Source organism: Saccopteryx leptura, chromosome 1 (assembly GCF_036850995.1).
Source record: "Saccopteryx leptura isolate mSacLep1 chromosome 1, mSacLep1_pri_phased_curated, whole genome shotgun sequence".
Classification (NCBI taxonomy): domain Eukaryota; kingdom Metazoa; phylum Chordata; class Mammalia; order Chiroptera; family Emballonuridae; genus Saccopteryx; species Saccopteryx leptura.
Window position 1 is genome coordinate 14,635,076 of NC_089503.1, and position 16,945 is coordinate 14,652,020.

At 45.3% G+C, this 16,945-nt stretch overlaps 1 protein-coding gene across 1 annotated transcript; it reads right to left on the reverse strand.

Annotated features, from left to right (window-relative positions):
• Positions 1-941: 941 nt before the first annotated feature.
• OR6Q1 (olfactory receptor family 6 subfamily Q member 1) lies at positions 942-2,038 on the reverse strand. The gene has a single exon (XM_066360431.1). It carries the CDS (start codon positions 2,027-2,029, stop codon positions 1,079-1,081), a length of 951 nt encoding a protein of 316 aa, XP_066216528.1. The 5' UTR covers positions 2,030-2,038; the 3' UTR covers positions 942-1,078.
• Between the last annotated feature and the right edge of the window lie 14,907 nt (positions 2,039-16,945).

Consider the following 16,945-nt stretch of genomic DNA (forward strand, 5'->3'; position numbering starts at 1 on the left):
ATATACTATAGTTTCCTGAATCAAATGATGATTATAAATGTCTTCAGGAAGGAAACTATCAGGCATGGAACTATTTGAATTGTAATTGTGTTTTTAAATCTTATTTCAACAGAGCTGACATTTCCATAGAGATACTTTTAAATTAATTTTTAAAGAGTCATGTGTTATAGTAAAAAGACCTTTCCATATTTTAAATAAGAGAATATACAAAACAGATAAGTGCATGGATCACATGGAGAATCAGCTGTGATTCTGGGGACTTTGTGGTGAAAACTGATGGTTGTCTTCCAAAATTTGTTCTTTTTCAACAATAGTCTATTCTGGCTGAGTATCTGAAAGCATGGCCATGGGCTTTATTTACTACCTTTGTAATTAGATGTGACATATAGTTAACATCTCACCAACAGAGGTGAGTGAAAATGATGATTGCTACATCTTGAGGAGAAACCTTAAGACACAGAGTGTCACCTTCATGCTCCATCCTCACCTTCCTGCCCACTGGGACCCAGCACTGACCGTGAAAATTACAAGAAGGCCCTAGGTTGGAGGTTGCAAAGGTCTCTGTCACAACTACTCAACTCTGTCATTGTTGCAAAAGAGCAGCCAGAGACAATTCACATAATGTGACTGTGTTCTAATAAAACTCGATTTATAGACACTGACATTTTAATTTTATAATATGTTTATGTGTTGTGAAATATTATTCTACTTTTGATTGGTTGTCCATCATCTTAAAGTATAAAAACTGTTCTTAGCTCACAAGTCATTGAAAACAAGTGTTGAATTGAACTAGGCCTGTGGGCCCACAAGATGGAAGGAGCTTGGATTCTTATAAGGTATTGAATAATGCCACCCACCAACCAAGAACATTCACCTTTCACTCCTGCAGAAAAGAGAAAATCTCCTTTACTCTTTAAGCTACATTATGGTTAGGTCTCTCTTGTTATAGCAGATAAGAATTTTGCTTTAACTAATACATAGTTCATAACTCCTGACTACCCAGGCCACTGCTGCATATCATAGCCCTCACCACCCTCTTTCTAAAGGGCAAGGAAACTGGATCCCACATACCCCATTACTAGCCTTTCCAAAATTTGAGGGTAAACACTCTTCTCAGAGCTCCCTTCACCTCCTTGTTTCGAAGGCTGTAGATGAGGGGGTTGAGCATTGGCGTGACAATGGAGTAGAAAACAGATACCACCTTGTTGAAGTTGACAGAGGAGGCTACTTTGGTCCGGACATACATAAAGAAAAGAGTGCCATAGAAGAGGCTCACCACAGTCAGGTGAGCTGCACAAGTGGAGAAGGCCTTCCGACGTTCAGCTGCTGAGTGGATATGTAGCAGCGTCCAGACAATGTTGCCATAGGACACAGAAATGACTGCAGAGGAGGCCAGGAGCACCACCAGGGAAACTAGGAAGTCTGCGTTCTCCTTCAGGGTGACATCTGAGCAGGACAAGGCCAGCAGAGGTGAGGCATCACAGAAGAAGTGGTCGACAACGTTGGAGCCACAAAATGTCAGCTGGGACATGAGATAAATGGGCAACACAGGCGTGAGGAAGCCCACCAGCCAACAAGCACCAGCCAGACGGGCGCAGGTGCCCCATGACACCAAGGCACCATATCGGAGAGGCATACAAATGGCCACATAACGGTCATAGGCCATGGCAGCCAGTAGGAAACATTCAGTTGCCCCAAGGAAGGTGAAGATGAAGAGCTGGGAAAGGCAGCCAATGTAAGAGATATTCTTCTCCCTGTCTCCCCCAATAAAACCAACCAGCATCTTGGGCACCGTGACTGAGGTATACCCAATTTCAAGGCAGGACAAGTGAGTCAAGAAGAAGTACATGGGTCTCCTTAGCCGATAGTCCAAACTCACCACCATGATAATGGCCAAGTTCTCCACCAAGGTAAACAGGTACATGCTGAGAAAGAGTGTAAAGAAGAGGAGACGTGTTTTATACACCCCAGCAAAGCCCACCATGACAAACTCTGTTACGTGGGTCCAGTTTGGGGCATATGGCTGCATATTGGGAAGGAGCGCTCAGTAGACTCATAGTCTTGTAGATAATTACAACTGAAACAGAACCTGTGAAGCTCTTGGACTGAAATATCTTCCACTTCCGAAGAGGAAAGTAAAGTTTAGACAGTATCTCTACACTCAAAGAATTGACAGCCTTTTAGGACCACAAAAAAATTAGACAATTTCAGTACAAAATGAAAAGTCCTGGATAGCAATAAGACAGAATATTATGGGAAGAAAGAGAGGGGAAGGTCAACCAGTCTTGAGGAGTCAGAAAAATCTTCCTGGAGAAAGGACTGCCTAAACTGGGACCTGAAAAATAAGGATAAGTTAGTGTGATAAAGATAGTGATGTAGCGATGACATAAGTATAAAATCTCAGACACCAGAGAGAACATTGTGCATTTGAGCAGCTCCAGTTTACAGCAAAGGTTAAGAGCTTGACTTTCTTATCAAACATGCCTTCAAATACAAAAACAAAAACAAACAAACAAAACTTAACTAAAGAGTTGCAAAATTTTTAATTGGGTAATACCGCTATAGCATTTAGAATTATGTTTGGGTCCATAAACATTAGGGAAATGTTACATGTTTTTTCTCCTGGAATACAGTGTGAAGGGATGATTACTATTGTTGAGCTTGAGAAGTAGCCTAGGACAGCATCATGAAGACTAGTAACCAAGTGAAGAGAAGGGACAAAGCTTCAGTCTGAGGACAGCTTAAAGAGTTCTCAGCAAGGGAACAGACCTTATGCTTTCTGCCCTCCAGAACGGGTAAGTGTGCTGTAGTAAGGCAAGTTCAGTGGGGAACAAGGTGGGAGGCAGGAGGGTTTAGGAGGTTGTTGCAAGTATAGCATGAAGTGATGGTCATGACGACTAGGCACGGAGAGTGAGCAGAGCTATTAAGAGACAGCATCCACAGGATTGAGTTTGAATGCAAGCTCCAACATCAACTTCAAATATGTGACCATGGGAGAATCACTAAATAATTTGTTTTTTCTTTGATTTGAGAGAGAGAGAGAAGGAGAGAGAGTGAGGGTGGTAGAGAGTGAAAGAAAGAGCAGCATCAACTCATTGTTCCACTTAGTGGTTCCATTTAGTTGTGTACTCATTGATTGCTCCTCGTACATGCCCTGATGGAGGATTGAATCCACAAGCTCAGTGCCCCAGAACAATGCTTTATCCACTGAGCAACCCAGCCATGGCCAATAATTTCATTTTTTCAAATAGATAATACAGAAAGAGATGCAAAAAGATTAACTATTTTATTTTAGGGTTAAATGAGAGAAAATAATGTCTTCATTACTGTGGTAGTTTTTAAATAAAGCCTAAAACTTTTTTATACTTTTCCCATCAAAAAGTGAAGTCTATGGCTACTCTCCTTGAATCTGAGCTTTGTGACTCCTTGACAGAGTCAGAGGAAACTGATACTGTCCTGGTTTCCAGACCCAAGCTGTAAGAAACTGTTCCCTCTTCCTGCTTCTTGGAACCCAGCCACCATGGTGTGAGGAAGCCCAAGCAGTCTTCAGAAAGGCCCCTGAGGAGTGGCTAAGGGCCCCCAGCCCTCAGCCCTGTCTGAACTCCCAACTACTAGTCAGCATTAATATTCTAATCAGGTGAATGAGCCATCTGAGAAATCAGTCCTCTGGCCCTGTGTCAAACTGGCCAAGCTGACAGTGAGCCCTCCCCAAATTACACAGCTGAATAAATTATCATTGTTAATTTAAGCCACTAAGTTTCAGAGTAGTTTGTTAAGCTGCAATAGATAACTAAAATAATTATATGTACTGATTCTGTAACCTTGGGCAAATTATTTAATATCTCTGACCCTTTGGGAGGAAAAGAAAATTAAAGAAAAGAAAGGAAGGAAGGGAGAAAGGGAGGGAGGGAGGGAGGGAGGAAGGAAAGAAGGAAGGAAGGAAGGAAGGAAGGAAGGAAGGAAGGAAGGAAGGAAGGAAGGAAGGAAGGAAGGAAGGAAGGAAAAAGAAATTAAAAAAATAAAAAGAAAACAGTGTTTTTTGCCTTATAGTCTAAAATACCTAAACTGATATTTGTATCCAGGTTTGTAAAACCCTTACTCTTGCCCAAAAGAATTATTAAGCAGGTTCTCTCTGGCTTCAACATTCCATGATTTTATGACAAGGAAAACATGTGATACAAAGTCAGAAATGAACTAGGTCAAAGACTTCAGATTCCTGGACGTGTTGCCACCACACATGAGTCCAACCCCCAACATCCCCTCAGCGGGCAATCTATAAACCCTGGCTCCCTGGCCACATAATTGCAATGCAGCCCCCAGATGCTTCATGGTTCTGCTGGCTCCCGGCAATGTCAGGGCACACTTCCTGCACATTTCTCCCCTTAGCAATCTGGCTTGTCATTAGCAGCCTAGGAAGAGTGCTCGCTCTTCTTCGATGCCCTTTCTCCCAGAGATACTACTGTAGGAGCCTGACTTGACTTTGTGTTACACACACAATAAAATTTGCATAGTAAAGTTTTCTGAAATGTTCATTCTTCATAGTCATCAAAAGCATGACACTCACAGATCTGAGATCAAACCTTGGCTCTGCAGTGTACCAGCTGGGTTGCCTCATTCATGAATTGGTACTATTATTCTTAAATCTTACCTGTCCTTTCAGGTGTGACTCAAGGTTGACAGTCCCGTCTTCACTAGGAAGACTTTTCCTTCCCTTGTTCCTCCAACCTTGTGTGCACTTCAGGCCAACACAGGACAGGGCCCCTGCTCTGTACCATGACACGTGGTGATGCTGAGGGGTATCCTGGAGCAGAGCATCTGTCCCCAGCAACAAGACAGGGTCTGGTACAGAGCTGGTGCCCCCAGCATCCACCATGGTACCTGCTACAGAGTAGGAATTGCCTTGTAATAGTTTCAGTTCTCTGATCCGTGACATAGAGGAGGGAGGATGCCAGAACCCCAGGGGGTTTGCTTCCGGCCCAGGTAAATTACACTTAAAAAAAAAACTGCTCTTATTTCTCAACAGCTGAGGGAAGGATAAAGAGGTGAAATATTTATCACACACTTGTGCGTGCACACACACACACAGAGCAGAGATCATCGCTTCCCCTTCTTCAGTGTGGAGTCCCTGAGAGAAAGCTGTCCGGCCAGGGGTGCCATCCTCACTCCCTTGCGTCCAGGCAGGGATGTGTTTCACTTGTGGGCTGGGACTCTTAGGAAGTAGGTGTGCCTTCGCACTCTCTCTTATCTCACCCACAGGCCGGGTTCCTCAGATTCTGAGACGTCAGCGCCCGGGGGAACCGCAAGGTGAAGGAGCCTGGCCCCTGAGTCAGACTCCGCTGTCTTCCTGAGTAGGGTCATCACACTGCATTCACTAAAGAGCAAATATTTTGGGCATTGTGGGCCACATAATTCCCTGTCATATATTCCTCTTTGGGATTTTGTGGGTTTGGGAACCCTTTAAAAATGTAAAAGTCGGCCCTGGCCGGTTGGCTCAGTGGTAGAGCATCGGCCTGGCGTGCAGAAGTCCCGGGTTCAATTCCCAGCCAGGGCACACAGGAGAAGCGCCCATCTGCTTCTCCACCCCTCCCCCTCTCCTTCCTCTCTGTCTCTCTCTTCCCCTCGGCTCCTTGGCCTCTGCCCCAGGCGCTAGAGTGGTTCTGGTCGCAACAGAGCGTTGCCCCCTGGTGGGCATGCCGGGTGGATCCCAGGCGGGCGCATGCGGGAGTCTGTCTGACTGTCTCTCCTCGTTTCCAGCTTCAGAAAAATACAAAAAAAAAAACCAACGTAAAAGTCATTCCTAGCCCACAGACCATAGAAGATGGCTTTGGCCCATGGGCTGTGATTTCGCAGTCTTTGTCCTACCCACCTTAAACTATGACATGAGGAAATAAAGAACAGTTCTTCCTTGTGTCAAGCTATAGTTACCCTACCTGCTGGACACGTACCACCTTGCCACGACCAAGCAGCCAACCCATCCCCAAACCCTCAGTTGTCTCTTGTTCGGCAGGGAGATGAGACGGAACAGCTGATACCCAGGAAGGTCCAGGTTGGGCACGTGAGCAATTGCACCTTGTCCAGAAGCTGGGTATGTCATTATTGCATCCCCCATCCCAATCTCTCATTAACAAAGTACAAGGGGGGCCCTTCTTGAGTTTTAAATCAAAAGCCTGCTACCTAAACTAAATGATCCTCATGATCATTGAATCAGCTTTTCCGCTGCTGCTCGATAGCCACGCCCATTTTTAGAGGCTCGTGAGAGCAGCTCAAGCTGTCAAATGAATTAAACTGTTATACTGAGAAAAACATTTGAAAAGTTTAAGTGAACAAAATAATTGAATGGATATCCCATTACTTCATTTACTACTATATATTAATATACTCTCGTTCATCAAAAGATAAGCACACAGTTATCTAATCCTTAGCAAATTCTAGAAACAACAGCATTTTAAACTGAGTAGTTTATAATTTACTGATGTGGTTTACCCAGACCTCCATGCTTGTCACTTCCTCTTTCAAACATTCATGACGGCGCCTCTGGGCGTCAGGCATTGTACGAGGCACAAGACCTATAACCGAATGACTTATGAGCCCTGGCCCTACAGAGCTAGTCGTCTTTCCAGAGAGACAGAGAACTACTCATGTGCCCAACAGAGACATGAGGAGTTAGCTACTGTGGATCTTGGAGAACAGAGTAGGGGAACAAGTGAATTTGGCACAGTAGGAAGGTAAGACAGGTGAGATCAAGACAAACCAAAAGGCAACAAACAAATTTATAGAGATGGACAACAGAATGGTGGTTACCAGAGGGGGAGGCGGTGGGAGAGGACAAGAAGGGTAAAGGCGGTCAGATATATGGTGACAAAGTAGACTAGGCTTCAAGTGGTGAACACACAACAGGTTATACGGGTGTCATAAAGTTGAAATTTATATGTTATTGAACAATGTTACTCCAATAAATTTAATTTTTTAAAAAAGAAACAAATTGTGTGGGGTGAGGGAGAAGGCAACTTTTGTCTGACAAGGCCAAGTTCAGCAGGAGGAGAGTGAGGCTTTCTGGGCAAGCCGGGAAGAGAGGTGTGGAAGAGAAGTCGGGGAGGAGACAGAGGTGCACAGGGGGCAGGAGGCAGAGGGCTGAAACCACGTTCAAGCAGTAGATGACCTGGTGCCTTCCCATCCCAGCTCCACCACCTCCCAACTGAAATGCAAAGAAAAAAAACCTGGATAGAAGTCCACCCCTAACTCAGAATGAATTTCTGATGGACTCCAGCAAGTCAGCAGAGATGAGTTCAATGAGGAGGGCTCTCTGGGCAAAAGTCTCAGGACAGACTGAGCCTCCCTCAGAGTACTCAGATCACGTGTGGTAGGCGGGTGAGTCTCCTTCCAAAAAACAGAGAGAAGAGGGTTGTTGTTTTTAGCCCTTTCCATGAGCCAGCTTCTGCTGGGCTTAAATTATTTTCTTTAATCCTCATAACAATGCTGTGATCCTATGACCTGCCTGTCCTTCATTCCTGGGTTTCATGCAATTGAAAAAAAAAAAAAAAAAAAAAAAAAAACAAGGTTCAGAGAAAGAAAGACATTTGCATCTGATCAAAGAACTAGTATGTGGCAGAGACGGGATTCAAACACCAGGGCATTTGACAAAGCCCTGAGCTTCCCCGCACAGTGCCGGCTCCCTCTGTCCTTTCATCTCACTGAAGGACACACCCGCAACCCTGGCTGCCCGCCCTTCCTGTGAGGTTAATCTTTCTGTGTCTTGGCTCCCCGTTGGCAGAATCCGCCACGGGTTCCAGAGACCTGCAGGGGCACAGTGAGGCTCCCGGGCCTATTAACCACATTGGCTTCCTCCCCGAGGCTGAGAAGACTCGTCAACCAAGTGACACATAGGAGGCCAACCGGAGCAGGTCTTAAGGGACAATAACTGAATAAGGAGAGAGGCCACACAGGAACTTGGCCTAATTTGGTGTCCTCAAAATGGTGTTCTCTGGGCTAAGGTTTTCCCTAACAAATACGGAAAAACAGTTTGGGACCCATGCAGGGAAATTAAAACTTGGCTCCTGCAGCCACGTGCTTGTGCAGACACAGGTCGAGCCTGGTGAGGGCTGGATCCCTCCCCATCTCAGGTCTCGCCACCTGGCCTCTGAGAGACTTGGCCGCCAGTGTGAAAGGAATTGGGGAAATCAACTTACTAAGATCCAGACAAGGGTTTCAGAAAACAACCACCCAATCCAGGTGAGCAGATGATGGAGGATGGGCGCCATGAGACAGGCGGAAGGGACCACAAGATACCCAGGAGCTAAAACCGGGGGTTTCGTCCTCTTTGTTCTTACCTGCAGCATGCCACCTCCCTGCTCAGTGCAATGTGATGGCAACAACAGAGCTGCCTTCGGGCACCAGACAGCCCCCTGAGGTCACAGCACCATCTCTGGCATTGGAGGAGCTGAGGGGGACCCTGGCTCTATCATACACTAGCTGCATTTCGGGAAAGTCACTTAATCACGCTGAGCCTCAGGAGTGTCGTCTTCAGATGGAGGGCGTAGCCCATACATTCGCAGGGCTGGTCTAAAGAGCGAAGGAAACAGCATTACGTGAAAAATACAGGGCTTTTGCTTCTATTGTTCCCTCTGCCTTTCTGTGTGGCTTCCTCCTGCACTTCCTCCAATTCTCTGCATGAGGTCATCTCAACAGAGGCCCTTTCTGACCGCTCATCTGAAAATGCAACTTCCACTAGTCTCTGCCCCCCAACCCCAGCTTAATATTTTTGTCACAACCTCATTGTCATTAGTCAGCTATTTATTTGTCTATAATATCACACACACACACACACACACACACACACAAACACACACATACACACACACACACCCCTACCTGAGCTCCTTGAAGACAATGCCTCTGTCTGTTTACTCATCACTGTGTTGCCAGTGGCAAAAAGAAGAGTCCCTGGGATGTACTTCGTGTGCAGTAAATACACTGACATCATAAAAGCATGAACACTTGCTCCATTGCACCGTGCTGGCCCAGAGTGTGGTTCCCTTCCCACGTCTAGCCGCTTGTTCAAGGAAATACGAAGGGCAGGGGACCAGCAGTACTTCTGGAAGAGCCATCCAGTGTGGGTGTTGAGGTCCACAGGACCATTCTGCAATCAGCCCCACGACTGCAGTGCCCGAGGGAATGAAGGTGTGTACCTGGACTAGCCCACTCTCACTGGCCTCGGGTGGGAAACGACTTGAATTGATTTTCATATATAATTTCTTTTTCTTAGCTACTAAATTTCATTTTAAATTTTCCAAAAAAAAAGCAAAACAAAACTGTGCTATATTGGCTATTTTCAAACTCTGCTCCACCAAGCCCTACATTTCTTCAGTTGCCAGGAGCTCAGAGAGGGGGCGAGAGGGACCCAGCATGTGGGCCTCCCACGAGCCTTGCTTTAACCAGCTGGTAAGCGGCAGAGTCCGGACAAGAAGCCAACCTGGCCGGACCCCAGTCCGCACCATCTATCCCCCACACCACCTCCCTGGGCTGCCGGCATGGCTAGAGCCAAATCTGCTCAATTAACTGAGTGCTTCTCTCATTACTAAAGCAACTTTTCATACCGAGCAGGCATGACCTCCTCGAAGCGCCTCGCAAGTGTCTCCTCATGGAGGAAACAAATGGGAAATGGAAACATAAGAAAAGAAATGGAGGTCTCTCCAGTCACCTGTGCAGCAGAGACCTTAGTCCCCAGGTACGCTGAAGCATTCACTATAGCAGAAAAGGACCAAAATAGAAATCATACTTTCTGAGCTTTTGACTCCCTAATCTCCAAACAGAAATAATACCTGCTGAATAATGTCTCCAGGATATTATGTGAATTAATGAGATAGTGGATAGGCAGGTTTTTTGAAACCTTAACGGTACACACACGAAAGCCCTTATTATCTGGCCTCCGTGGCTGTGGCCTGGGGGATGGAAGCCAGTGGGGCTGGGGGGTGGCCTTGAAGCTGCACTTGACTAACAAGCAAATTGATTTTGTTTAGACTGTAGTTTTATTTGAGTTAGGTGGCTCGAGGGGGCAGACAAAGATAATGAGGAACTAAAACCCCCGAATGTCCCGTGGCTCCCCTACTCTATCTGAGCGTAGGCAGATCTGTCAGATTCTGTGTGTCTAAGTTTCCTCACTCGAAAAATGGGTTGATATTTAAAACCACAATGACTCTGTAAAAGAGCTTTCAAAAGAAAAAATAATGAAAGGCATTGTGAAAACTGAAGAAAGGGTGGCGTGATGCTGAAGTCAGGACTCCTTCCTCTAGATTTCATCTGCCTTTGCTTGATGCCATTCTGTCCATATACCACCTCCTGCATGCTCTTCATGATACACGCCTGTTAGCTTTCAGCACCGGTGTAAATCAAAGCAAAACCGCCCATATCCGGGTGCTCAGGGGTCTCTAGAAAAGCCACTCACCTGCCCCCTGCTACTTCTTCATTCCTTTCCTGGGTGGAACACAAAACCCCAACATTCTCAGAACCTGGATCTCATTGTGGAACAGAGACCCCAAACTCAAGGATCACAGCTTCTCTGACCCAAAAACACAAGGCAGAGATCTACCAGCAGCTGGACTGGAGAGGGAAGAAACAGAGATTGTCGCTGGCTATAAAGTGACTCATCCCTGGGTATATGCCTCTAACACCCCAGGGGTGGCCCATGGGATCAGGTCTCAACGGAGGTTTGAAGCTCTCAGGCAACAAAGGAAAGAAGATAATAATACATCATGGAGACTCCTTTCCCGGAAGATGTGCAGATGCTACACGGGAGCCCCACGTGTGTAGACTAGATAGACAAGTGCCAGTGGAGGAGGAGGGGCCAACCAAAGAAAGTCCCATGCCAGCTAGACTCTTTGCCAAGGTCTCTGGCTCTAACCTCCTTTTGAAATAGGGTGAAATGAAATCTCCAGAGTTCCAGATTTATCGAAAATGTAATGAGGCCTTCCTCTATTACACGGATCAGATGTCCCCACCCACCTAACTGCCCTTTAGCCCCAGATGGGGAAAATCCACTCACAACAGACATTACTGAGGAGTCGCTCTGGGCCAGGCGGTGTGTCACACAGGTGAGAAATGCCCAGCCTCGGTCCTGAAGGCGCGCACCGAGGCTGTGACGAAGGATCACATTTATCCAGAATGTAAGGGCCCAGTTGCCAACATTCCAGCAAACTTCCTTCAGAGTATTTGAGGATTATCTACAAGCTGAGTGATCATTTTCCCCAAAAGAAGGAAACATGACATCATTTCACTATAAAGCAAAAGAAACATCAAGGTTGTATCTACTCTTATTTAATTGTAGGAGGCAACCAATCCAAAGCTTACAGCGACTCCATTAGATGACGGGTCCTTTAACATGTCCTAAACACATAGGATAGTTGCCTTGATTTCATATGACTTGGATCCAGCCTTCATGTTTCAGATTCAGATGTCTTGTCTCCCGAGCTAAACAACAAAGCTCCTTGATGAAAGGTCCGCGTGTTCTATGCTACTGGGTCCCACAGAGCCTAGCACGCGTGCTCAGTATAAACCATCACAGACATGGCCTTGAGTCCACCTAAGCCTCTTCGCGGCTCTGCTACCTTGAGCACATCAATCCCTCTGAGCCCCTTTTCTCACCTCTACAGGTGGGGAAGCACTCTACCTGACAAGGAGGTGGTCACAGTTAAATGAGGTAACAAAGAGGAAGGATTCACTCACCTACCAGTGGCCGTGAGATGATTTTATCATAAAACCTTGGGCTGCTCTACATTATTTACAACAGCCAAGATATGGAAGCAACCCCAGTGCTCATCAGTAGATGAGGAGATTTAAAAAAATAAAACTGTGGTACATTTATACAGTGGAATATTACTGGGTGGTAAGATAAATAAATGAAATCTTCCCTTTTGTGACAGCATGGATGGACCTAGAGGATATATGCTAAGTGAAGTAGGCCAGAGAGATAAAGGTGGACACCATAACAAATACCAGGTGAATTCACTTGCATGTGGAACAAAATAAACAACAAACAAAATGTTGAGAAACAGACTCATAGACGCAGAGAACAGACGACCAGCTGTCAGAGGAGAGGGGGGTTGGGAGGGCGGGGTGGAAAAGGAGAAGGAGTTAAGTAGTATGAATTGGTAGTTGCAGAATAGCCACAGAGATGTCAGTCACAGCACAGGGGACAGGGTCAATAACATGGAGAGAACTATGGGCGGGGCCAGGTGGCTACCTGAGGCAGCGGAGGGACCACTCTGTGGAGTTCATGATTTTCTAACCACTTTGCTGTACATCTGAAACTAATACAGAATAATACTGGATGTAAACTGTAATTGAAATTTTTTAAATTAATTTAAAAAATAAAACAATAAACACTTGAAAGATTAAAAACAAAAATAACAACTTGGGGCTGCTCTATATCAAGGGGGAAACCGCTATTCAGCTCTGACCTAATTTGACCCAATAGGACAGAGTCTCACTCCCCAATAGTACAAAACAAAATCCCTCTTCTGCGTTCATGAAAGGCAGCTGGGAAGACCAGTGTGGCAGCAGGCCACGAGCGCTCAGAGGGCCGAGGGGCACAGGCCCACCCGACGCCTCTGCCCTCAAAGCTGACATCTCCTCCCACCTTCCAGAACAGTTTCTTTCTCTTCAGCCTCTACAATGGAAACCCATCCAGCCTTGCGGGTTTCTTAAGTTTTGTAACCTAATCTGTTGTCCCAGTTTGACACCACAGAAGTCCAGAAGGGAGCGATTGGAAGGCAGAATTTTCCTCTGTGCGTGACGGTAATAAAAGAGGCTTTGAATGATCAGATTCCTGTTACTTTCCTCTCGCCCAAGGAATCAAATGTCCCAGCCCTGAAACCAGGACACAGAGAGGAGGGTCACAGACCCAGCACTGTGACAAATGAGGAAGAGCACGGACTAACTGAAACTCTGAGGGCCTTCACCGCTCCTCTGTAAGGGATGCGAAGTCACTCCTTGTACCTAGAATTTTTTATATCATTACAGAATTGTAGAGAGTTCTCATTACACAACAGAAGACCAGTCTTCTCCAAATGATATTTTTCAGCCTTAAAACACCCAGAAACAAAGTCTGGTGTTTTTGCAGGTATGCTTTTTAATGCATTTTTATTTTGAAAGAGAGAGGAGGGAGATGAGAAGCATCAACTAGTAGTTGCTTCACTTCAGTTGTTGATTGATTGCTTCTCATGTGTGACTTGATCAGGGGGCCAAGCCAGTGACCCCTTGCTCAAACCAGCGACTTTGGGCTCAAGTCAACAACTTTGGGATCACATCAGTGATCCCACACTCAAGTTGGTGACCTCACATTCAAGCCAATGAGCCTGCACTCAAGCTGGTAACCTCTGGGTTTTGAACCCCAGCATTCCAGTTCAACGCTCTGTTCACCATACCACTACCAGTCAGGCCTGAATGCATTTTTATCGCAAAATTATTCAAACTGATACACAAGAAGGAACATAATACAATGATAACTTTAGACCCACTGCCCAGATTGATCAAATATTAACTTTAGGCAATTGTTATGAACTGAATGTTAGTGTCTCCCCCAAGTTGATATGTTAAACCTTAGTGCCCAATGTGATGGTATTGGGAGGTGGGGTCTTTAGGAGGCGATTCAGTCATAAGGATGGAGCCCTTATGAATGGGACTAGTGGCCCTATAAAAGGGACTCCAGAGAGTCCTCTTGCCTCTCTTTGCCATGTGAGGATACAGCAAGAATTCAACAGTCTGCAACCCAGGAGAAGGTCTTCACCAGAATCTGGCTATGCTGGCTCCCTGATCTCGCACTTTCAGCCTCCAGAACTGTGAGAGAGAAATTTCTGTTGTTTATAAGTCCCCCAGTCAATGGTATTCAGTTATAGCCACTTGAATGGACTATGACAGCAAAATGTATTTAAAATATTTTTGCAAAGGTAAGATAGATAGATCAGTGAATCAATAGGGATAAAAGTGATGCAGATATAGTTGAGGCCTTCTGTTTTTTTGTTTTGTTTTGTTTTGTTTTGTTTTGTTTTGTTTTGCGAGAGACAGACAAGTAATAAGCATCAGTTCTTTATTGCGACACCTTAGTGGTTCATTGATTGCTTTTTCATAGGTGCCTTGACCAGGGGCTCCAGCTGAGACACAGTCCACTTGCTTAAGCCAGTAACTTGGGCTCAAGCCAGTGACCATGGGGCCATGTCTATGATCCCACGCTCAACCCAGCAATCTCAGGGTCTCAAACCTAGGTCCTCAGTTTCCCAGGCCAACACTCTATCCACTGCACCACCAACTGGTCAAGCAAGACCCTCTGTTTTCAAGTCCATTATACTCACTCCTTCCTCAGAATTAAATTCCGTATCATCCTGCTCACTCATGATTTATACCATTTGTTATCCATAAACATTCTTTTGTTTTGCATGTCTTAAAAATGAACATAGAGATATGAAACGCCATTCATCACTTCGTAATTTGCTCTTTTCCTAGAACATTCTTTTAAATATATGATTATGTTATACTTGCATCTCTAGTTCATTTATTTTAATTTCTATGTAAAAACAGTGTACCTATTTGTTCTCTTGCTTGTGGGCACTTAAGTTGTTTCTTTCTTTTTTTTTTTCTATTCCTAACAATAAACATTCTTGTTCCCGTCTCACTCTGCCTTTGCAAAAGGCTGTCTGAGAGACTGGTTCTGAAAGTGTGGGCCCAGCTGGCCCCTGGATCATGTGAGAATGCAAATCCTCAGCTCCTTCCTCAGACCCACTGAATTAGAAACTCTGGGAGTGGGGCCCAGTAGTACATACTTTCACAGGTTCTCCCAGTGACTCTGAGACAAGCTGAAGTTTGAGAACAGCTGCTCTAAGGCGGATACCCACATCATGCAATAATGCTGAATTGCTCTCTAAAGGGAGTGCCCCAACTATATTCCCACCAGCAGTGTCTGAGAGTTACCACACTTCCCAGGCAAAGTCAACACCAGGTAATGTGGCCTCTTACAGTTCTGACCATCTGAGGTTTAGGCCTTGTCTCAAACACGTAGTGACCACATACATTTCCTTTTCTATGTGTGTCTTTCACTTTTCTATTAAATTATTTCCTTAAGTAATTTATAGAAATTCTATATATTCTAGACTCACGTACTTTGTGTGTTATACAAACAGCTGATATTTTTCCTGGGCTTTAACTTTGTTTTACACAGCATCTTTTTAGTCTTCTGCAGTGAAATACACCTGTCTTCCCATGGTTAGTTTGTGCTTTTTGTACCTTGACTAAAATGTATTCTTTAAAGTTTAGATTTTGCTTTTTACAGTTAGGTCTTTAAAGTAACAAGACTCTGTTTTTGAAAGAGAGACAGATAGACAGGAAGGGAGAGAGATGAGAAGCATCAATTCTTCGTTGCTGCACCTCAGTTGTTCATTGATTGCTTTCTCATATGTGCCTTGACCGGGGGAAGGGGTTACGGCAGAGCGAGTGACCCCTTGCTCCAAGCCAGTGACCTTGGGCTCAAGCCAGCGACCATGGGGTCATGTCTATGATCCTACGTTCAAGCCAGCAACCCCACGCTCAAGCTGCTGAGCCGGCGCTGAAGCCGGCAATTCAAACCTGGGTCCTCAGCATCCCAGGTCAACACTCCTACTGTGCCACAGCCTGATCAGGCCAGGTGCACAATTCTAAATCATCCGTATACACTGTACTGTGTGTTCACCACCCCAAGTCAAGTCTCCTTCCAGCGCCATTCATCCCCTGTACCCTCTTCTACTTCACCCAACCCCCTTTCCCTAGTATTAGCTTTCATTCATCAGTTTCTCATTTGGTTTTCAGTCTTATTTTGAATATGAGGTGGGGTTTTGTTTCCATTTTCTCTCCCCTCCTCTACTTCGTCTCCATATTCAGCTGTCCTGATGAGCAGCTTTGGGGGTCCCCAGTTCAGATCCAGGTGTAGTAAAGCACTTATAGCGACCCTCCTGCTGAACCATTAGGCTGTGGCAGATTCAAGCTGGGTCAAGGGGAAGTGTGACTCAGCTCTTGGTCACAAGGTGGTGTCTCATCCTCGTCTCCTGGCTTGGAGCTGGAGGTGAGCCACTGCATTTACCCACAGCTTTATTTGTGGCCTCCTCTCATGAGGGCGGGTGATGAAAAATGTATGCCACCCTGGCTTTCAGCTTCAGTCAGTAAGCCTGCCTCTGCTTCCGCACCTCACAGGGAGTACTTTTGACTCATTTCTCACCACTGACTGCCTCTGCATCCAAACCCAGCAAGTCTACCCACCCCTTCAGCCCTAATCACTGCTTGTGCTTCTGTGCCAGCTTGGATCTTAAAAACTGCTTGACTTCTCTTTAAGCCTGACTACACCTTCATCTGTTCTCTCTCTTGTTTTATGCAGACTGCTATATTTATGGAGCAGAGGGGATTCTTCAAGCATGAACCTCACCTTGACCTAGCTGTCAATAAGTATTCTTTAAAGTTAGATAGTTGGACTGTGTAAATCTCCACTGTGCTCCAAATTCTGATGCTCAAAGTGGCCAGACCAGGTCAGCTATGGTACTGAATGTGGCCTTAGCTAGGCTGAGTTATTTTTTTTTCTATCTGTTGCACATTATTGAAGCACTAGGCATAGAAGAGGCAGTCAGGATTAAATGTTAACTGAACATATTCTGAATGTTCAGAATTCAAACAATAATAGAATAGAATTGAGTGATATAGAAATAAAGACTTGAAGTTGACTCGTTTTAGGGAAATCTATTTCTAGGATACACAACTGTAGAATACACAAGGGAGGATTAAATGAGTAGTCTGTGTAGGGCACTTAATACACTGTCTACTTAAGTCCATTAGGATGCACCTGGTATTAGAATACATTCCAAAGGGGCCAGAGGATCCAGTGGGTATAGAGGTTCTTTTGAGAATCAACAGGAAGAGAGAAACAAAAGGGAACAGG

What these genes read in the sequence shown, in the direction of transcription:
- OR6Q1 (XM_066360431.1), bottom strand. Translation starts at nt 2,029, where the DNA reads ATGCAGCCATATGCCCCAAACTGGACCCACGTAACAGAGTTTGTCATG.